Raw genomic sequence first — 22,914 nt, 5'->3', positions numbered from 1 at the left:
TTATCAGTGAGGGAAAGTGATGAAGTCAGTTATGAACTAACTTTAGAAAACAGGGAATATAACAGAAATAACGGTCCCCAACCTTGGCTGACGGCGTAAGTGATCCCAGTTGCAATTGCATCAGCATCCGCAGACCTAAGAAGTCTCCAAGGGACAGCAATACTTCATTTTTGCTGTCGGCCATGAGACTGCCCAGAGTCTCTTTGGAATGAGAAGCACAGTCATTTCCAGCTTATAAAAAGAGTACAGAAATATCAGGAGAGTATAAGAACATCAGCCTAGACGTTCACGTCAGAGAATGCCAGGCCGTGAGCATGCGTGCCCTGTATGCATGCCGGTACACTGACGGATTCAAGCAAGCTTATTTCTACGCCTTACACGGCTTGGAAAGGTTTTGCTGTTGTTTGTTTTTCACTTTACGTTTTGTGAGGCCTGGCCATGGTCTCTGATCAGGTGACAAACAGCTGCCCCTTAGGCTCAGCCCACACTTGTGCCGTGCTAGGCATCTTCTCCCAAGATTGGCGGTGCTGTTTTTCTCATCTTACATGTGAGAGTTAGCGAGGAGTAGCCCACATCAGTAAGTGCCTGGGTTAGAACTCAAGCTGGAATCTGCCCATCCGTAAAGCGTGCTCTTAATTACTACACTAATTGCTAAATCAATGAAATAGTAATTATTAAGTTAACTTAATTATTAAACTTAATTAATTAATTAATAAGGAAACCCATCACCTGCCACTTGCCTCTCTCCTAATCGGCGGCACAGGACCTCTGCTCTCCAGGATCTTTCAAAGTGGAATCCTGAGTTCTGAGAAGCCACTCTCATCAAAAGGACAGCATCAGGCAATGTCCTGAAGTACCTAGATAAGGAGCGCGTTCCCTGGACTGAGTTAGAGCACAGCAGAGCGGTGTTATGTTGGTCCGGGTGTTCCTTTGCCCCGAGTTCAACTCCTGCCCAGTGTTCTGTTGTATGTCCCTCCATTTATTCAATCAGTCTTACCGGAAGGCATTAGGTTGTCTCCTCCTCTTGCTACTAAAATCCTGCTTCTTGTTATGGCATATGTGCACATGGCTGTACATCTTGCCTGATAATCACAAAAGTATGCGGATTAAAGACTTGCCCTTACAAACTTTCTGAGCTCGCACAGCTCTTTGATACGTGAGATCTCACATGTCTTCATTCACAAAGGCTCTGGGAGCTGTGTGTACACTGAGTATGTAACTCAGTGATGGGGCGCTTGCCTAGCTTGGATGGGGTGTTTGATCCCCAACTTGCTAAAAAAAAAGTGTTTACAATTTTTGTCCTAGTGTTCCAGCCAAGTCTAATTGTTTTGGAAGCGTGTTTGCAAGCTGTCTTAGTCAGGGTTTCTATTCCTGCACAAGCATCATGACCAAGAAGCAAGTTGGGGAGGAAAGGGTTTATTCAGGCTACACTTCCACATTGCCGTTCATCACCAAAGGAAGTCAGGACAGGAACTCAGGCAGGCCAGGAAGCAGGAGCTGACACAGAGGCCACGGAGGGATGTTACTTACTGGCTTGCTTCCCCTGGCTTGCTCAGCTTGCCGTCTTATAGAACCCAACACTACCAGCCTAGGGATGGCATCACCCACAGTGGGCTAGGTCCTCTTCCCTTGATCACTAGTTGAAAAAATGCCTTACAGCTGGGTCTCATGGAGGCATTTCCTCAAGGGAGGCTCCTTCCTCTGTGATAACTCCAGCTTGTGTCAAGTTGACTCACAAAATCAGCCAGTACGCAAGTATAGTTTTATTTGTGTATTAGGGCATTCTAACAATATTAGTTTCTTTTCCCATTTGGAAATGAATCCACAAAGAGCTTCTAGTATTTCGATACTTTAAAATGTTTAAAATTTTTATATGGAATAGCTTTCTCATTTCTTAATGCTTTCAATTTGTTTATCCCGTTTAGATTGATTTTTCCACAGTAAAAAACATTGCAGATAGATGTGTGGTGACCACTTTACAAAAGTGGCGTCTAAACGTGCTGCGTTTAAACTTCCGAGGCTGCGTCTTACGAGCGAAAACCCTGAAATCTGTCAGTAAGTATGCTCGCCCCAGGGTGAGCCTTGCCCTCTTGCCTCCGAAGTGAGCAGAGTGTGGAGGGGAAACACTAGCGCTGCCACACTGTGTGCTCCAGGAATTGCCCCTTTGCCCCTTCTTCTTGATCACTTCTTTTCTCTCGTGTCTAGAATTCACATATGTTTAGTCAGCTTGTCTGTTAAAGATATAAGAATATATTCTCGTTTTAACAAAATCTGATGGTTGGCACTAACAGTGCTTCCTATGTTTATCGGTTTTTCTAAAATCACACCGACATACACATGGTTTTAAAATGAATATCACTGACACTGTGTTCTTCAGGCTCCCGTTTTCTCCTCACAGTTAACCCTGCAGGCTTTAAGTACAGTTTTATCTTGCAGCACAGAAGCGAGCACATTGTTTACGCTCCCCTTTATCTTGGGAATCTTTCCGTGTCGCTGCACATAGGCTTACTGAGTTCTTTTCAACGACTGTAAAACAATCTCTATTAGATGTACCATAATTGACTCACCTGTCTTCTGGAGGGGGGTCATTGCCACTATTTCCAAGGTGCCTTGTGCTTATACCATGTTGTCTGTCCATACTCAAAGTATTTAGCCAACTGATTGCAGATAATAGGAGTCCCCTCTCTGTATTTAACATCTTACTTTCAGTAAGTGTAATGACAGTAAAAGCAAAAGCCACATACACATTTATTCCCTGCATAGAACACAAATCATATGATGTTCTAATGTAAAAAAATGCTAAGCATGTACTTCCTTCTTATTTTGAAACAGTTGCCATGATGTATACGTAGTTTAAGGACATACACACCTGCGGTTACATAAAAGACATGCGTGGGATAGAACGCTCTGAGTTCATGACGCATGGTCGGGGGCTGGGGGGGGTGAGGCTGGGACAAATTTGGAGAAACAGGGAAGAAACGGACAAGGGGTTCAAATGTGTGTTTACATTGTTTTTATAGATAAGGACATTGTAGAAAAACGACTCATTTAGATTGGTTGCTGCTGGTACTGAAGAAAATTACAGCTCTGTGAATGGTTGTGCTGTAGTGGAAGCCATGTTAAACGTTCTTCCCGGTTCACATCTGCTTTCACTGACTGTTTAACGTCTACCCGTTCCTATCCGTGAACACGTTCAGCACTGTGATTTGTTGCTTAGGAACTCCTTCGATGGTCTGAAAGGGGGCACGGATATGCAGTTTTCTGGTCATATAGCTGGCTTCCTTTTTTTTCTGTTTTCAATGAGAATGATATTAGTATTATCGCTCTTTAATTTCATGGATATGCTCATGTAAGGACAGAATGTTATTCTCGCTTCCTCAGAAGCCATGACTACATCTTTCTCTCATTCAATCTGGCCATGTCAGTCTCTGCTTCTTAACTTCTGATGCACTGGGACCATTTCTAATTCATTTTCTAGGGATATTATAGATTTTGTTTCTTGGTTTTTAAGACAGCCTCTATGTAGCCCTGGCTGTCCTGGAACTTGAACTTGCTATATAGACCAGACTTTGCCTCAAATTAAAAGAGCTCTACCCGCCCTCCCTCCTGGTTGATGGGATTAAAAGCATATATTACCAAATCCGGCTCATATTACATACTTTGAAAAGCAATCATTATTTTGGGTAGGATAGAGAGAGAAATTGAACATTTCATATTCTATCATCTGAGCTGATTGCTTTTGTCTTGAAGGCAGATAAATTAATTATAAACCCTACTCTCTCTGTCTCTTTATATCCCTCCACATCTCTCTCTATATGTATATGTATATATACACATATGTATGAAATACATATAAAACATACTGCTTACTAAATCTATAATTTTTGAATAAAGGAAGTAAATTCTAGAAGTAACATTTATCTGCCCCTAGAGGTGGCAGGTGTGGCTGCTGTGTCACTTGTGTGTCAGTAGGTGGCAGAGAGAAGAAAGGCTATGTCTGCTCAGTGTTCTGACCTATGAACATCTGAATGATTGGTAGCCTTACTCCCTCTGAAAAAAGCAATCTTGAGATTGACCATCAGTCAGTGACCACCAGCCTGGTGCTTCTCAAGACCAGATGGGTTCTCGGGATGGCAAGCAAGCTCAAGACTAGGAGAACCCTACTTGGGAACGCAGGCCCCTGGTGAGAGTGAACCCGTGACATATGACCTTAACATGGGGCCACGGAGGTGGGCTGAGGGGGGAGTGAACCTGAGATGACCACCAGTCTGGCACCATGCTGGCCTGGAGGGCAGACTATGCCTGAGATGACCTCTGCCCAGTGCCATAAAGTACTACACTCCTGAGACCACTCCTGAGATGGCCCTGGACACTCACAGACCCTGGGTGCCGCTAAGAGGAGCAAGTAAGTGCTAGAGAAATGGAAGAGAAAGAGGACAGAAGGATGTGGGCTCAATGCAGAGAGGCAGAGCTGGAGATGAGAGGGTAGTGAAATTCATAAGAAGTTGAAACAACAACAACAACAACAACAACAACAACAACAAGAAGTAACATTTAACGTTTCATTCTGACTTACAATTCTGGTCACACCAATAGTAGACATGGAGTGAGATTCTCAGAAACGTTACGGTATGTCTCTGTAGACATTCACCTGTGGTTTATTGAGATAAAACCCATCTAACATAGACTTTACTGACTAAGCCATTGAGTAAGATTCATTGGTTTTATTTTATTTACAATACTGTAATTCATCACTGTCAACTAATTCTAGGTCTTTTTAACCATTCTATAAAGAAAATCTGTTGTGGTAGTATTCCCCGGTGAGCTCCTCACTAATTGCCCAATGTTCTGGATTCTCAAATGAGTCTCTCTCTCTCTCTCTCTCTCTCTCTCTCTCTCTCTCTCTCTCTCTCTCCTGTCCTTCCCCTCCCTCTGTCCCTCCCTCCCTCTGTCCCTCCCTCCCTCTCTCCTATTTTAATATGTCTTAAATAGCACAACGGTTGGGCCACCCCCAAACTTCTGTGTTGCTAATGCCTCCCCTCAGATATTCCTGAATTAATTACTTATTTAATCTATATCTCATCTTTGTTACCCTAGACCCAAATGGGGGTGGGGCTTAGGGCCTCTCCTTCCTGGCTCTCTCATGGTTGTATGCTCTTGCTGTCCCAGATCTCTGCCCTGATCCTGCTGTTTTCCCAGCATGGTGGCTCTACCTTTCTCCTGTTTCCCTTGCTGGGGAACCAAAAAGTCCACAACGCCCCTCTGCCTGCTATTTCTTTTGCTTACATAACTGTACATCTCAGACCTCTCCTGGTGGTGAAAATAGACATCTTTCTTTTGTTTCTGGTCTCAGGAGGAAGTTTCAGACTTTCCTAATGAGTAAGATGTTACCCGTCAGTCTACCCCCCCGCCCCATCCCCAATGTTCTTGATTAGATTGAGGAAATTCCATTATATTCAGCAGGTTTTTCTTATAAATGTGGGGTTTGTCAAATGTCTTACCTTCACCCCCTGCTTTCCACCTTCCACCCTATTAATACAGCACAACGCATATTGAGTGGTGTTTGTATACTGAGCTACTCTGCATTCACTTTCTTTTCCGTCTCAAAGGAAGTAAGAACTAGTTTGTTATGGCCCAGGAACACAGGCTCGGGTTGTCCCCTGGAGGAGGTCACCTGAACTTTTCAAAGTCATAAATCAAGGCATTTAAGCACGTTAGTGGGGAAATCAGGTAACCTGACTACTCTTCTGTGATTTGGGCTACACTGCTTTGGCCCCCAGGAGCTGTCTGGATTCACAAATAGAACACACACACACACACACACACACACACACACACACACACACACACACACACACACACACACACACACACACACACACACACACACACACACACACACACACACACACACACACAGACACACACACACACACTCACACACACACTCACACACACACACACACACATACACACACACACACACACACACACACACACACACACACACAGACACACACACACACACATAGACACACACACAGACACACACACACACACACATATCACACACACATACACACACACACACACACACACACACACACACACACACACACACACACACACACACACACACACACATCACACACACAGACACACACACACACAGACACACACAGACACACACACACACACACACACACACACACACACACACAGACACACACACAGACACACACAGACACACACACACACACACACACACACAGACACACACACACACACACACACACACACACACACACACACACACACACATGCACACACACACACACACACACACACACACACACACACACACACACACACACACACACACACACACACACACACACACACACACACACACACACACACATACACACATACACACTACATACATACATACACACACACACGCGCACACACACACACACACACACACACACACACACACACACGAAGGTACTTTGTAGCAGAGGCATTGACTGTATGTCTTTGAAGAAGCAGCTCTTACTTGCAGAGTAGCAGACCACGTGCTTTCAATAACATGACTTCAGTCATGTTTCTGAACAATATCAGTGTTCCAACTCAACTTAGCTTCTGGATGGTTGAGAATAATTTCTATTATAACATGGTTCAGAGCCTGTTTCCAAATCCATCCCAGGGATGACGTTGGATATAAAAGAACCAATAAAGCTCCCAAACTAGGCTTCAGGAAGTCGAAGCTAGGAACAATTTGGACCTTTTCCCTGAACCACACTGGATCTGCTTACCTTCCTTCAGTCCTTCCCAACCAGGGATAGTCCCCTGCTTGTCACTGAGGTTCCTTGAGACACTTTGGGTCCTCATCCTTACTCTACCCTCCCTAGAGGCTCATGGGCGATGGTGACCAAATCTCTCATATCCCTTGAACAATACTGTAAGTCTATCAGCTATCTATAATGACCGCTGTTGTGGAATGTGGGGCTTGCATGTTCTATGTCCAAACCACTGGTCAACTCAGTGAGGCGTTCAGAGCCTCACTGCCCACACAGACGCCCTACTTTAAGCCAACATTGCAGTTCCCCTGGCTTCCATTATCTTGGTTTCCATAGATATTGATACAGATTCAGGTGTATCCCGTTCCAGCCACTCTCATCGGTGTTCCTGGAGGGAGGTGAAGCTTAACATCCCCTAAATCTGGTAGGTTTTTTTTTTTTTTTTTTGGAACTTGGTTTTGCTCTAGGCAGTGAAGGACCAGTACCATGTCTCCCTGCACATTAGAAGTGTTTACATGGCTCTGGACCCCAGATGTGCTACCTGCCAGCTTGTGTGGCTTTGTCCAAGTTGCTCGATCACCCTAGCTGTGGACTCCTCATCTTTAAAGGTCCTCAGAGGGTCCTCGTGAATCACAGCATCAGGACCGTTTAGCACCGAGTTCAGCAACTGTAGACACTTTATAAAGCACTCTCACTATTTATCATCTATTACCTCTCAAGCTTGGGCGTCTTGGCAAGAATGAAGGAAGGCCAGTGGCTAAACTTTGTACCAAGTGTCTTGATAGAGAAATGGCAATGTGCTCTGTGTGGAAGGAAACCACGAGGTTTCACGAGGATACGCGTGCATTTCTTTCCTCACGGGTTGCCCTGTGTGTGGAGTCTCACTGGTCACTGTGTGGAAGCTGATGACGTCGGATTTACACTCTGTAGGTGACAATAATTTCAGCTGAAACCCCAGATGGCAGCAATCACCTCAAACACCTGTCCTCCCTTCATTTTTGTCTGATGTTATTTTTTTGTTTTCTGTCTCTTCCACCCCAGATTCTGCCCACAAATCCTAGTTTTATGACTTGTTTTATGGATCTTGCTCTATTATCTTTGGGGAAAGTCCTCGGGCCCACTTACCCCTGACAAGTGGCTTCTAGACACGGACCACAGACAGAAAGAAACAAACAACGTCGTTCCCATTTTTGTCGGCGGTTACAATCTTCAGGGCTCATGATTCAGATCATCTACCCAGGCCTCTCAGAGCTGTCTGTCTGTCAGTCAGAGCTGTCCGTCTGGCTTCTCATACTGAACATCTCATATTCTCTATGCTTAGTATGATGGTGTGTTAATGTTGTTTGATCAGTGAGGAGCGGTTGAGAACTGGGTTATCAGGACCTTCCTCTGGAACGTACAGGAATGCAAACCTATAAATGCTTAAATTGACTTCATCGATCAATAACAGCAGAGGCTCGACAAGAGAAAGGGGCGGCAATTCATTGTGATGTTTCATTTCTATCACTTTCTAAAAGAATATATAAGGAGTTACAGAAAGACATGTAAAGATGAACCTTGTTTTTTTTTTTTAACTTTTATTTCAAAAAGCCATTAAAAACATATACAAGACACTATAAAATTCTAATGCCATCATTAAGAACCAACTCCCTCGAGTCACCAGTGTGGAATAGATTGGCTATTTTGAGACTGCTTCTGGCTTCGTAGCCCAGGTTGGCATCGTGATCCTCCTGCCTCAGCTTTACTGTTGGGGTTGTGGACATATACCACCAGTCCTGGCCCACCGTGTGCTCCTGAAACGGGAGTCTGACCCACAGCTGAGCAGGTCTCCCTAGATCATTCAAATCGCCACAAGCTAAGAATCAGGGGACGCTCCTGGATAACCCTCCGGAAAGAGGCATCACGATTAACCCAAATGTAAACAGACGGTTTTCCCACGCAGCACAGCGCTGTGCAGCTGGGTCTGGCTGGAACGGTTCCACGGTTATCTATCCCACTATGGTGATTCTCACTCTATGCTTCTTGGCCGGGTAATCTCTGTGTATTTTTTCCCACTCATCGTCTTCCGTGTCCTGGTCAAACGTCTCAGGGTAGGCCGGCAGCTTGTCTTTGGGGCACTCTTCGTAGTAACTCCGAACGTACTTCCCCACGGACCACCCTTTGTATTCCTCCGGCGTTTTGCATTCCAGACCGTTGTAGTGGACGTTGTAGTGGTGCTTTAACCAGTAGTAGAGGTAGTGGATGCTGTAGTCACACCTCCAAGGGTTGCCTCTGAGCCATAGGAGTTTCAGGAAGTACAGATCCTCTAACACCCCGTAGTCAAAGCTCTGCAGGCTGTTGTTTGACAAGTCGAGCTCTTCTAGGTGTATGAGCCCTAAAAAGGCAGCTAGAAACAGACAGAACGCTCGTTAATCAGTGGGAGGGGAACTGTACGGCCGCACCCGATGTGTCCGTCACACCGCCAAACACAGATTCCAGTAAGAGGCTCGGCTCTCCGGGTCACAGCATTTCCTTCAGCACATGTGTGACTCTCAGTGTTTCCCCAGACTGGACAGAACCCATCAAGGGACGTCACACCCTGCTCCTCAGTACTAGTGAGAGAGAAGGAAGCTACCTTTGCTAAGGCCTGGCTTCTAGTTGCAAGCTACTTCCTGTCATGAAGAAAGAAGTGTGGCGGTGTTTGCATAAAGATACGGAGCTAAACCAGGCAGTCAGCCTATTAACAGGCACATTCGTGATTAAAAATTCTCTGCGAGGCCCTCTTACTTGAGGATGAGCTCGCTGTTGCTTTATCGTGAAAACGTGCGCATGGTGGGTAGGATCTACCTGAGTCCTTACAACCCACACAGATGGCTTTCTAACTGCAACCTGTTAGTCTCTGCCTGTGACTTGTGCCACATTTTGGTGTAATGTTTACTCAATATGGAAAGTGCTCTCTTCCTCACTAGCTCCATGGAGAGGATTTCTGGGTCAGGAGATTTGTTTCTCGGTGTGTCCTCCTTACTGAACATATGAAGAAATGCAAAATACGTGAAATATATTTTTATCAAACAAAGCTTTCCCTTGATTAGACAGACTAGTGTGTGATATTTTATTTGAAAAAGTCGGTTTTAAGTTAGTTTTTAAAAATCACCTCTCAGGAACATGGGGAGGGCCTGCAGGGGGCGTTGACACATTGTAATGTCTGCACAGTGCTCTGAATGTCTCAGAAAAGTGCGTTTTTCTGGGAAGAATGTTGCATAAAGGGGTCACACAAATCAGGTAAGTGTGTTAAATATAAGACCTTAGCGCGCAAGTGTGGAAACCATGCAGCCTCATAGTTTATTTTATTGGTGATTTCTAAAAAAATGCCTAAAACAATAATCTTTTCCAGTTTAGTGGCTCTGGTGGTGAGAGTCTATTTTTGTACAGTTCCAAACCAAATAATTTCTACCCATGTTTTTAAAAACATCTGGTTGAGTTTGGTAAGCAATGGTGGCTATCAGCGCTGGCTGCATATGCATTTGATTTAGCCGGATGCTGAGAAATTAGAACCAAGTAACTCACAAGAAACAGAGCAGTGCTCTATGACCAAAGGCCCCCCACAGACTCCAAAGTCCACAGGCCACTCGCAGCTTCTGAGGCTTTGTCTCTGTTTCGGACACTCTCACCTACTCTTCCACAATGCCCTTGTTAGAACACAGCATCCTTACTTTGCGTCTGGAATTAAGCTTGGCACTGATACTAGTAACTATTTTCATATCATCCCTTCTTGGGCGAAGCCCCAAACAGACTACTTTCTATTTTGGGCCAGGGAGAAGGCTGCGGAACTAGGGCTAGGAGACAGATCCATCTTGTGATGATAGTTCTGAAATTTTGGCATTTTGGGGCTCATTGGCTAAAATTCTAAAACCAGGCCATCACAAATTCACTTTTCTGGAAACAACCCTCCAAATCGAGAGCCTGTGTAAATACGTAATCCCACGTTCAGAAGAACTACAGTTACGAAAGTGAATGTGTCTAGGATCCCTGGGAGAGTCCGCTTTACCCCTTGAAGGAAGTAAAACTCTTACTGGGGAGCTTTTCCCCATTCTCCACTGACGCCCTGCATTTTACTAGACTGTCACCAAGTCTTCTACAACCTGGTGCCCCACATGGGCTCACGAGGCAGCCTAAATTCTTAAGGAAGTCATTGGGTGGTGCTTCATTTCAAAAATCCCGAAACACAGTAGGCCTTTTACTTTCAAACTGGTTCAGTTAATTTTGTCTTATTTAAATTCTAAGATCCATTTTCCTTTGTTCTAAAGGACTAACCACCAAAATTACTTGGTGCTTGGCCCAACACAAACTTATTTGTGAAAATGCTTCTCTTGGGTTGAACTAAATAAAGGGAGGTTAGGAGGGAGGGAGGGGAGGGAGGGAGGGGGAGGGAGGAGGAAGGCTCTTTATGTCCCATAGTCTGTTGTGACTGAATCATTGTGATAGCATGTCTGTTCCCTGCTATAACACATTTAGTTGAGGCTATATAATAATAATTGGCATTTTAATTTATTTAACAAAAGCTCTAAAAGTCATCTGCATTGTGTGTGTGTGCGTGCCTGCGTGCGTGTGTGTGTGTGTGTGTGTGTGTGTGTGTGTGTGTGTGTGTGTGTGTGTGTGTGTTGGTACTGGGTATTGAACCCTGGGACTTGCCAATTGGTGAGCTCAAGATTCCGTAAGAAGCTTTGTCTGAGAGAATAAAGGGGAGAGTGATTGCAGTAAACACTCACTGTCAACCTCTACACATGTGTACACCCACACACATGAACAAGCACACGCAGGCAGAATAGTAATTGCTCTATTTTTAAGCATAGGAAAACCAATTGTGCTCAAAATGTTTCCAGCTCTTTGCTGCATTGTTGTATTATAACAAATACTGTACTGATAACTGATCATTTTATAGCTGGGCCTTAGACGGCAAGCACACTGCAAAGAAACATGCCATGCGTGTGACAGATGACCGAAATATGCGTGTGACAGATGGCCTAGCAGAGAGTCGGCAGCCCCCTTCCTTCTGGATCCAGTGTTTGCCTAACATACTCCACTCAGTTTGTTTCCCACCAGAGCAAGTACTTAGCAAGTAGTGAGGAGGCTCGCAGGGCGAAGAGAACCGATTCTGATCTAGGTGCGTGAGTAACCAATCTTACCCTGACTTGAGCATGTCTCATCTGAGTTTATGAGCCTGGTGTTCAGCAGTCAGTTTTGAATTTATGTTAAACAAGTTGAGGTTTAATGAATGGCCCCCAAAAGTCAAATCCGAATTTCCATTTTAAAAGCATTACACGTTCACTCGGTATATCCTGCCTTTTATTACATTTTCATACGTTTATTATTTTTACAAATTACTATTGTGTGTGTATGACATATGTATGTGTGTGCGTGCGTGTCTGTGTGTGTGTCTGGAGGTAAAGGCCAACATCAGATCTCTATTTTACTTTTGAAAGAGGACTTCTCACGGGACCGGACACGTGCATTTGGCTAGGGTTGTTAGCCAATGAGCTCTGTCCTCTCCTCAGTGCTGAGGCTATACCTGTGTGCCCTCGCACCCAGCTTCTACACAGATGCAGGGGATCTGAACTTAGCTCCTTGTGCTTATGCAGCAGCCAATTTACCAACGGAGCCATCACTGTACGGGGTGATATTGAGTCTTGTGATACGAACACTTGAGAAGTCAGGGCAGGAGTAAGAAGTCCAGGACCACTCCGGTCCATACTGTGCAAGGCCCTCCACCCCGACCACGTACACACAGCTACTCTCCAAGTGCCTCTGTCATCTGGGCTGACTGAGTGAACACGGCTTAGTCCTGTGTAGTCAGTGTCCTGCATTTGTCAGATTCTGTATTTGCAGATTTAGCTAACCGCAGATTAAAAGTAGCTGGGAAAAAACGGCATCTGTTCTGAATTTGTAGTGCACTCACTAGACTTCTCTTCTTGTCACTGTTTCTTAGGCAATGCAGTGTAATGAGAGTTTATATAGCATGTTCATTAAATAACTATTATCAGTAAGAACAATTGAAGTATAAAGGGGGGCAATGCATGTCATTTTACCAAGGGGATTTTGGTGTCTGAGAGAGTTCCTGGAACAAAGACCCTGGACACGTAGGTATGCCTGGACAGTACTGTACCCTTAGTAAAGCAATACTTTGCCACACCCTTCTAAGTGTCAAACAAGCCCTATTTTCAACATCATGCTTTCTTAAAATTCATACTCTTTGAACTTATTTTTTTAAATTAAATGGTGTTTACTCTAGGTGTTCTCACAGAAGAGGCACCACTGACGAAATGGCGTTTGCCTCAGTGTTGCCACCCACCTGAAGGACCCTGCAGTGTAACTTACCAGGGTCTATAAACTCCAGGCCATTGCTGCTCAGATTTAACTTCTTGAGTTCGTGAACGTCTTCAAACTCCTTGGGCCGGAGCTGGCTGATTTTGTTGTATGACAAGTCCAGCTTAACAATGTTTGGCGGGATGTTGTTTGGGACTTTCTTCAGCTCTGGAAAAATGAACAGTGTTTAGGTTAAGCTTTTCTGCCTCCTATTTTCTATTAAACCCGACAGCTTAGCAGGGGTGGGGCGGGGGGGGGGCAGGGGGGCAGGGGGAGGGGAGGGGAGGGGGGGGGGGCAGGGGCGGGGACAGGGGAGGTGAGGGGGGGGGCGGGGAGGCGGGGTGGGTGGCTGTTGCCAGAGAAAACACAAATAAGCCTTGGTAGTGCTGGAACCAAATCATACGCATCCCACCTAGAGGGTGGGGCCAAGGGAGGGGCCAGAGGAACCCCTAGCTGCAGAGACAGGAACTAATGAAGAGGAAGACCCTTGAAGGTTGAGTCATCCGGAAGCAGAGACTCCATCTTGATGACCCAAAAGGCTGGGCCTGGTAGAGCATGTGAGGGAGGGCAGGGAGGTTGCTGCAAGTTTTAGGCCTGCATAAGACACATACTAAGTTTCGGACCAGCAAAGACCTACAGAATATGACAATCTACAGGACGTTTAACGATTGCCACGTAAGGGTAGAAACTCTGCTGGCCCGGTGGTCCCGGCTGTTTGAAAAAACAAACTAAGCAAGCCAACCTTCCTCCACAGTCTCTGCTTCAGTTGCTTCTTGGAGGTTGGTTTCCCTTGATAATGCATGGACTGCCATCTGGAAGCTAACTCTCCTTGCTTCCGGTCTGGGGCGGGGGATGCGGTGACTATGAATGAATGAAGATGCTGTGTCCTTGTTGCCGTGCTGTTACGATGTCATGTTTTAGGCTGCCTGTGCCAACAAACGATCCCAGGCACGTGGCTGCCACAAACACCACACTCTTGACCTTCCCGAGCTCCCAAACCGTGGCACACAGCCCCCTTATCCTCAGGAGAAGCATCCCAAGGTCACAGTGGATGCCTACAACCAGAGACAGCAACCAAGCCCTGTGCGCACATGCGTGTGGCAATGCAGTAAGGGATCAGCAACAACGCCACACAGGAAAACAGCAATTACAAGCCTGCTTTAATAAGTTGCTTACAAGTGGTTTATTTCTAGAATTTTCTACTTAATATTTTCAGTTCTTGGCTGACCGTGTGTGTGTGTGTGTGTGTGTGTGTGTGTGTGTGTGTGTGTGTGTGTGTGTGTGTGTGTGTAAGAGGAAAGAGAAAGCTAAGTCCAAGTCACTACATTGTAAATGTTCCTGGGGCTAAGAATCCGTAAATCCCAAGCTGTTATTTTTAATTAATATTTATTACTATTTTGTTAGATATATTCACAATTCAGCCCTTCTGTACCAATGTAGGAAAAGGAGGTCACCATATCTTATTTTCGCTTTTCTTAAATGCTAAAAATTCATGCATGAGTTGATAACTTTTCACCCACTTAACTCCTGAGGTGGAGTTTACCACTCCCACAGCTTTCTGTTCCTGCAGTAACCGGATTCTCAGAAAGAGCAAGCTAGGAGCAGCGGCATGACGGGAGAGCCAGGGTTATGTCCTCAGAGAGAATAAGAAACCGAGGCTCATCTCGATTTTGCTTCTGCTCTTTATTTTCTATCCTTAAATCATGCTTTTCGAAAACAATCTCTCCTACGTTGTGTTTTACTGCGAGACTTGCTCTTTAGTTTCCAGAAGACGAGTTAATTTTTCTGAGTGCAGTTGTCGCCTTTGGTGGGAAACAGACTTGTTCTCACGAAGCAGCATTAAAATGACCAGCCCGACTGACATCTGCAGAGTAGGGCGGCCCCCAGGAAGCAGAAATTCTTAGAGCCAGGAACTGCAAAACACATTTATGAAAAGTGGCATTCACTTACCACACTGCTGCTTTTGGTACAGAATGGTTGAATTGTGAATATATCTAACAAAATAAGAATGGAACATCAATTAAAAGTAACAACTTAGGACTTGGGAAATTTTAGCCCCAGGAATATTTACATGTAGTGACTTGAACTTAGTTTTTTTTCCCTCATAATGGCCCTTTGTGCGTGCGTGCGTGCGTGTTCGTGTGTGTGTGTGTGTGTGTGTGTGTGTGTGTGTGTTCCTGTGTGTGCGTCTTCTGTCTTCTGGATGTACATCATGATTGTGAAGGCTGGAAGTCAACCTCAGCTGCTCTTCCTCAGGAAATGCCCGCATTTTACTGTTCTGAGACAGGGTCTCTTGCTAGACCTGGACTTGCTGGTTGAGCTAGGCCAGCTGGACAGTGGGCCCCTGGGATCTGCCTATTTCTGTGTCCCTAGAGCTGGGATTATAGGCGTGTACAACCATACCCAGCTTTTTACATGGCTACTAAGGCTTGAACACAGGACCTTACGCCTTCGTGGCAAGCACATAAGTGCCTGAGCTGTGTCCCAACCCTGGTCTTTAATGGGGTGGTATTGGAGTTCATTTCTAGATTCCTTAGTACACCCTCTTGAATCAAACCTCCTTGAATTCCTTTCCCCTTCTTGTTGGGCCCTTACTATCTGTGTGCTCCTGATCTAAGCACTCTTGACAAATGAGGAGAACTGTATAAGCCCCATTATAAACCTCATTTCACAGGTGTGAAAATGGGGCAAAAAGAAGTTAGGTCATTTACCCACAGTAACATGGTCACAGTGTAAACATTCTAACCTAGTACCTACGCCACTACCACTGTGTTGTCTGTCTGTGTTGGCCTTCTGTTTCATGTGCTGTCTGCCTGCCTAGAACCCCCACGTACAACATACACATATGTTGGGGAGGAAAAGGTCACAGGTACAGTCAGTAAATCAAAACCAGTGTCCTTTAGTGGGTACCGGGCATCCCCATCACCAGAGCCAGCACCCCCTCAGTTGCAGAAAGCCTATTGTCCAGAACCTGCCGACTGGACCAGACTTGAGGATAGACGACAGAAAATCCACTGTAAAACAAGCCGAAAGTGGGCTAGCCGCAAATCGACGGGTAGAAAAGATGTGTGTAAGAACACCCCGAAGCCCAGCGTAAGCAAGGGGCTTGTGGGTACCAGAAAAAGACAGCTCTGGAGTTGTCAGCAAACTCCCGAAAGGAAACAGCATCCACAAGTGACAGGAGATGCAAACCGAGAGCTCTTCTAGTGACCTAGAGACAAACGAGAAACGTCGTTGGTGGTAGTGGGAGGAAAAAAACAGTGGTGTTTTTGCCTCGAATGTGAATGAGTTACAAAGTTGAGGCAAGCTGTGTGCCCCCGGTAGAGAGCAGACAAGTCAAAGCGACACTCCGTCAATGTCTTCATTCCTAGACCACATGCCATGTGGCATCCAGAGCTCACATTTACCATGAATCAAAAATGGTTTGAGGTAGGGGAGGAGAAGGCTTGGGATAGGGTCTGGCCTGAAACTTGCTGCTGCTTGAACAAGGAAGGCCTTGAACAACTGATCCCCCTGCCTCCACCTCTGAGTTTGCAATCGCAGGCCACACTCTTGACAAACAGCTCAGGAGATGCTGTATCTACAGCCAGCTCTTAAGAGCTCTGCTCCTCTAACGAACCTTACTGTGAAGAGGAAATTGAGAAATTCTCCTCACATAATTTTTCCCATTTAGTAGACTTTTGGTTGTCAGCAGCCTCAGAAATGATTTGAAGACTTGGTAGTAGTTAAAGAGACACACATAAGCTTGTTTATTAGAAACTAAAATTTCTTAGTTATCATTGAAATCAGGGGCAGATTGACGTCCGATGCAGCTGGGGCCAATTTACCTGTATAATTTTTCCTAGCGTTCAAAGTAACACTAGTAAATTATTCTGGTAAATGCGAAGCTAAAATTGGTTTTTAGCACTCGTGCTTTCCTGTGTTCTTGGCAAATCCAGTCACCTCAATATGGCATAAGTATGCCTTTCAACCAACCCCACACACACTCCCTTTGAAAGGCTGAGTTTTGTTGGCAAAGCGCCTGCTGTCTTATGAATAACGCTATTATTTTTTTTCTTGCTGTCAGATGTTTAAGGCAAAAATAGTGATCTTTGAGTTCTCTGTGGTTGATTTGGCACAAGTCGGTCCCCTGCACACGTCTGAGTCACTGCTAGTCTGTTGGGAAAGGCCGAGTTCCCTCACTGGAAGGATCCATATTGCAGGCTCTTGAATAGCGCTCAGGGGGAGAGTTTGAAGTTGGGAGGAGGCACACAGAAGGCATGAGTAAATTCATGGCATAGTGGATATACCCAGTCTTGAAGGAAGAGATAGAAGAGCATGGTGGCCGGCTTTGTCACTTAGTGCTGGGAGCGGCCGACAGTGCCCTTTCTTCAATAATGTTGCTGCTAGTGTCGTCCCCCCTCCCAATGGCAAACCTTAGGTTTCTTGAGATCCTATATTTTGTGTAACATATGTAAAGTACCTATCAAAAACATTGGTACACTCCACCGGGGACCTACAGATGAACATTACTGACCATTTCTTTTTTTTTTTTTAGTATTTGAGATTTGTTACGATTTATGGAACAAAATAAAGAAATTAGAGTAGGTTAAAGTTGTCCTATTGGAGTTCTAGCCATGATTTTCAACTGCCGTGTATTTCTTTTAAAGTTGTTTATGTTACTGCTTTGAAGGGATAAAGGAAGACAGCTCAAGTGTTTTATCATCCAGTGCCCAGTAAGAATGTGACTAAAAATAGGAATCTATAATAAAAAATATAAATGGTGAATAGCATTAATGGACTTATATAAACCGCAGTGAGACATTTATAGTTAATTATGAAACGTCTTAACGAGCCTTCATTATGCATTCCAGAATTAGAGGCTGTTAGAGGCTGTGCCTGGTTGTGGGGATGGAGAGAGAGTAGTCGGCAGACCCAAGGGTGAAGGTGGGCAGGAGGGATTGCTCTAACGTGCTAGTATAAACAAGGACGCATAAACGTGGTTGACAACAGCTGTACATCTCAAGTGGCCGGGAGAGAGAACATTGACTGCTTCCAACACCAACAACACCTGCCTGAGGTGTGGGGTAAACCAGTTCCTCTGAAGATCACACTCCCTGATTAGAACATCACACCGTATCTCATCAACACAGAATTGCTACCGCGTATCAACATATAAAAAATGAAAATATAAGCCCTGGATTTTACACAGTCACTAGCAATTGGAGGGACTCGAGTTGTCCTTTAATACATGACTCAGTGTTATATATGCTAAATTTATATACCGTGAGCTCTCTTCCTCATACGGGTTCCCTGCAGTTTTGCAGCAGAGAGGATTAATTTGAGGGATATTTTTAGAAGATTATATTTAGGCAACAATAAGTTGCAAAGGGAAAGCAATAAAATATGTTTTATAGCCGATGTTTGCCAAGAGAAAAAGAAATGTTTTTATAGGAAGAGACAAAATAAGAACTGTGCTCGTCGGCAGGGGTGGTGGAGCTGGTGGCCCAAGACTAGGAAGCCAATGAAAAGGGAGCCCTCTGTCTTTATCTCTCACGCACACCACCCCTGATTTTGGAGAAATCCAAAATGTCGAGAGATTCTTTACAGGGTCTCTCTACATAGCCCTGGCTATCCTGGAATTCACTGTGTAGTCCAGGATGGTCTCAGACTCACAGATATCCACCTGCCTCGGTCACCACACGCAACTTAACTCTTACCTCTCAGAGCACAGTGTCCGTAGTCTTGCTATGAAGCCTTACACGTCTTTTTTTTTTTTTAAGATTTATTCATTTATTATATATAAGTACACTATCGCTGTCTTCAGACACACCAGAAGAGGGCATCAGATCCCATTACAGATGGTTGTGAGCCACCATGTGGTTGCTGGGAATTGAACTCAGGTCCTCTGGAAGAGCAGTCAGTGCTCTTAACCACTGAGCCATTTCTCCAGCCCCTTACACGCCTTTTACGTGGATAGCATTCTTCTCAGATAACTAGTGAGCTCAACCCTACATATTTACTCTCTGGACAGCCCGTGTAGCAAATACAGGTTCAGCTAAGGTGGGGACGGAACCTCAGTAGCAGGAAGTATTCTAAACCCGGGGTTCAACCCGAAGTCTAGGCAATCTGAAAGAAAGCTCAGAGAACATCCTTTGCTACATAACTCCCAAGAGCTCATCACAAACCATTCCTAAGTGCTCATTCCCCACAACCTCGCTTTGGCAAAACGGCACCTGTCGAGCCTTCTAGAATTCTCTAGTGCTTTCTAGAATTCTCACGTAGTAGTAGCTTGTCTGCATACAGTCAGATTAACTCTGGAAGACTGCAAGTGCTGGCTTGGGTAATCAAGATTCCCATCTTTGTTCTTTGGTTTAACTGGGAAACCTCGTTTGACTGATGGGACCTCCCAAGCTGCCCCCCACCCCCAATGTCTAAATGGGGATAGGAAAGTTGACAGCACGGATACATGGGAGGGTACCTGGCATTTGCTAGATTTTCAGTTAGTGAGGACTTTCTCCAAAATCGGAGGAGCCCAGCCTGGCCAGTCCTGGTTGTTATCACTGGTCTACCGTGACTCCTGTAGGCACACAGCTACCTGTCTCAGACTGGCCTGACCACCCCCACTTCAGAGTCCAGGAGAAAGCGACAAGCTTTGGCCAAAAGCAAACAAATTACTCTTGGACCCAGCCCTCAAATAAACACAAACAAAAGACACAAACGAACAACACCCCCTAAGATGTATGGAAGACCTTTGTAGCATGCTCAAACTGACTCTACTCCAATGACATCTGGCTCTAAGTTCGTCATAAGGCTTGGTATTATAAAGACATTATCAGTTCGTGGGTTACTCTTTGATAGTCGGTCTTTGCCAACACATCACATCGTTAGCATTTCTAAACTCTCCCGTTCGTTCTTAGTTCGTCACTTTATCTTGCACAGCGCTGTGCAGGACTGTGTGGGACAGAAGGCCTACCAGACACTAGGGGGTAGTCTAGAAAGAGTTCCCCAGTCTCATAAACCTTAAGCGAAATATTGTTAAATGACTTAACTCTTGTTCCCTCCGGACAATTCGGGAAGATCTAAGATGTGGGGTTGCACCAGCCTGTGAAAACCACAGGACTGGGTGAGTGGAATATACACCATCAGCAGGCTGCTGGGCCTCCACCCCCGACTCAGCGCTGGGGCTGTGCTGCACACGTTCTGCCCTGGAGCACGTCTCCCCACGAGACGCATGTGCTTTACATAACTGGTGTAAGTCAGACTGTATAGAGGGTATCTGCTCTGTGCCCAAGATAAATCAGGTTCAAGATGAAAGGAATTCCTTACTGCCAGACCTTTCCCTGAACAAATGAATGAGCTCCCCAACCCCACTGTCTTCTCTTTATGTAAATGTTTGTTTACTTCTTCATCATGTGTGCATGTGACACATGTGGGCGGACACCCATGGAAGCCAGAGGCACTGGATTCCCCCGAACCACCTCATATGAGTGCTGCTATTGAATGTCCGCCCTCTGAAAAGCAGTGCGTGCTCTTACCCCTTCTCTCCCGCACAGACCCTGGTTTTGAAACAGGGCGTCACGAAGCCCGGACCGGCCTCCAGCCTCCCAGGAGACTGAGGACAGCCTTGAACTGGTTTTCATTTGCTTATGCTTTGTTTTGTTGGGGGTCATGTGCATTGTTTTTAAGAGCGTGTGTTCTGTAGCAGTGTACATGTAGCCCAGGCTATCCTTCAACTCACTGTGTAGTCCAGGATGATCCTGAACTTCAGATCCTCTAGTCTCTCTTTCTCAAGTGCTCGCATTACAGATGGGTGCCACCCTGCCCAGTTATGTGGGTCGGGGGATTGAACCCAGGGTTCGGTACTTGCTGGCCAGGGACTTTACCAGCCTAGCTAGTATATCTTCTTCTGCCGCCCCCTAGTTACCAACTGCTTTGAACTGAGCTCTGTACACTCCATTACTGTTGAAGGATGCCTCCCGTCAGACATCTCCAGGTACCATGGGGTGCAGGGAGGGAGAAACATTTCCTAACAGCCTGCAGAAACAAAAGAGGAGAGGCACTCTCACCTTTCCTCTTGCAGTCCAGCGTTTGTATGGGAAACACGTAATTGTGGCACAGAGTGGAGTCTGCTTCCGGCCTGATGACTGCGGGTACCCCGGATACTTGGGGTATGGGGTCCAGTCGCTCCTTCTCCTCTTCATCACATAGCTCTTGGGGCTTTAGCTGCAGCAACTTTTTATTTCTCAGTGCTGGCGGGCTTCCGCACTTGGCGTAGTTCCCCAAATTCCGGTTCCGTGGAATCTGCAGCATGGAAACGAGTGTCTCTAGCTCACAAGCGCAGTGCCAGGGGTTGTCGTAAAGGCGCAGGTAGCTCAGGAGAGGTGTGTAAATGAACACCTCCTCCGTCAGCACCTTGATCTGGTTGTGCTGCAGCAAGAGCGTGGTAAGCTTATTTAAACCGAAGAACGCCTCGCTCTCAATTTTGGAGATCTCGTTCTGCTGGAGGTCCAGGCTCTTGAGCCTTTTAAACTTAGAAAACATGTTGTTCTTCAACACTCGGATTTTGTTTCTTGCTAGCAGCATGTGCAGCAAATCCTGAGGCCAGTCGGGTAACACGTAGACTAGTTTCCTTTCTTGGCAGTCGAGGTATTTCTCGTGGAGATATGTGTACACATCGCAAGGAAGGCCTGGCGCGTAGCGTTTGACTGGGTTGGAGCCTCTCCTGCCGCCACCTGCCCGGCTGCTGCGGCTGCGGCTGGCATGGCCTTGGCTTCTCAAAGCCCCGGGGCTGGGCTTGCGAGGCTCAGCAGTTCTGCAAAGGCAGAACAGAAGCAAGATGGCCGCCACGCGCATTCTGACGTCCAGCTGGCCCCACCCAGGCAGATGGAACAAGAAAGTCTTCTTTGAACTCCAAGTTTGGGTAGCCTTAGCAAGCACAGGTCGGGGAGAGTAGGGCCCAGCCGGGGTGCACAGAGCTCCTAAGTGGGACAGAAGAAAGTGAAGAGTGATCAGCATATGACAGAAAGAGCAGATTTATTTATTTTTTTCTGAGGCTGCTAGTTTAAGTGGGCGAAAAGTGCTATAGACAGTTCTTTACCTTTTACTTGCCTGGTTTAGTTAGTATACATGCTTGGACCTTAAGCTAGAGTCAAGACTCTCTGTCCTGCTAGATTGTACCCAACCTCATCTTCGGTATCTGTAAAATGGAGTTATATTAGCTTCCGGTCCCTGGGCAGATGAAAGGGGCCCAGTGCCTAGCCCGTGGGAAGTTCTCAACTGTTAGGACTCAGCCCTGTGAACACTCCAACGCGTTCCTCATCCTGTGGATCTAGAATTTAAAGAAATTCTCCTGCCGTCCCTGAGATGCACAGCCATGGAGACATGACCTTCCTGGGCTTAGGTGTTTTCCCTTCAGTCTCTCCTAGTCGCCACTGTCAGGTCCCAAAGAAACCTTGGGCAGAAGACTAACCGATTATTAACATATTATAAAGAGGTTGTTAATGACCATATTATTAACATATCAAAGCGGATGCTGGCCACTGGCTGCTAGGCTCTCTCAGCATCCTAAGTACCTGCTGTAGAGCCCCTTCCTCTCAGCTTGCTTCATCCCACGCTCCACCCTAGATCTCTCCAGCTGCACCCCACCACCCCAAGTTTACTTCTCTTCCCTCGGCTTCTCTTTTATATATAACCTCACCATTTTGTCCATGCGCTGTCTTGGCTCTCTCTGTTCTCTCGGCTTCTCTCTTGGTCCTCAGCTCCTGGCCCTCTCTTGCCCCTATGTCAC

General features: G+C 45.8%; 2 protein-coding genes and 1 non-coding gene across 4 annotated transcripts in view; 2 read left to right on the top strand and 1 right to left on the bottom strand.

Moving 5' to 3' along the window:
- Fbxl13 (F-box and leucine rich repeat protein 13) overlaps positions 1-22,914 on the top strand; it is a 190,702-nt gene that overhangs the window by 86,774 nt on the left and 81,014 nt on the right. For both annotated transcript variants that reach the window (XM_032907076.1, XM_032907075.1), the window contains exon 9: positions 1,926-2,055. In XM_032907076.1, the coding sequence (XP_032762967.1) occupies positions 1,926-2,055 (130 nt within the window). The remainder of the gene's footprint in view (positions 1-1,925; positions 2,056-22,914) is intronic.
- LOC116904704 lies at positions 3,921-4,048 on the top strand. Its single transcript, XR_004388399.1, has one exon. It is a non-coding gene; the product is annotated as a small nucleolar RNA SNORA17 (small nucleolar RNA).
- Lrrc17 (leucine rich repeat containing 17) lies at positions 8,364-22,099 on the bottom strand. Its single transcript, XM_032907077.1, has 3 exons — positions 21,194-22,099; positions 13,158-13,313; positions 8,364-9,189 (listed from the first exon to the last, which is right to left on the bottom strand). The coding sequence occupies exons 1-3, from the start codon at positions 21,978-21,980 to the stop codon at positions 8,792-8,794; spliced, it is 1,341 nt and encodes a 446-aa protein (XP_032762968.1). The 5' UTR covers positions 21,981-22,099; the 3' UTR covers positions 8,364-8,791.

Source organism: Rattus rattus, chromosome 6 (genome assembly GCF_011064425.1).
Source record: "Rattus rattus isolate New Zealand chromosome 6, Rrattus_CSIRO_v1, whole genome shotgun sequence".
NCBI classification, from domain to species: domain Eukaryota; kingdom Metazoa; phylum Chordata; class Mammalia; order Rodentia; family Muridae; genus Rattus; species Rattus rattus.
Note: the sequence above shows the minus strand (reverse complement) of the source record. Positions and strands in the feature narration are given on the sequence as shown.

What these genes read in the sequence shown, in the direction of transcription:
- Lrrc17 (XM_032907077.1), bottom strand. Translation starts at nt 21,980, where the DNA reads ATGCGCGTGGCGGCCATCTTGCTTCTGTTCTGCCTTTGCAGAACTGCT. An exon ending in GCTGGACTGCAAGAGGAAAG is followed by an intron (nt 13,314 to 21,193) that starts GTGAGAGTGCCT and finishes TCATTTTTCCAG; the next exon opens with AGCTGAAGAAAGTCCCAAAC. An exon ending in CCTGGAGTTTATAGACCCTG is followed by an intron (nt 9,190 to 13,157) that starts GTAAGTTACACT and finishes GTCTGTTTCTAG; the next exon opens with CTGCCTTTTTAGGGCTCATA.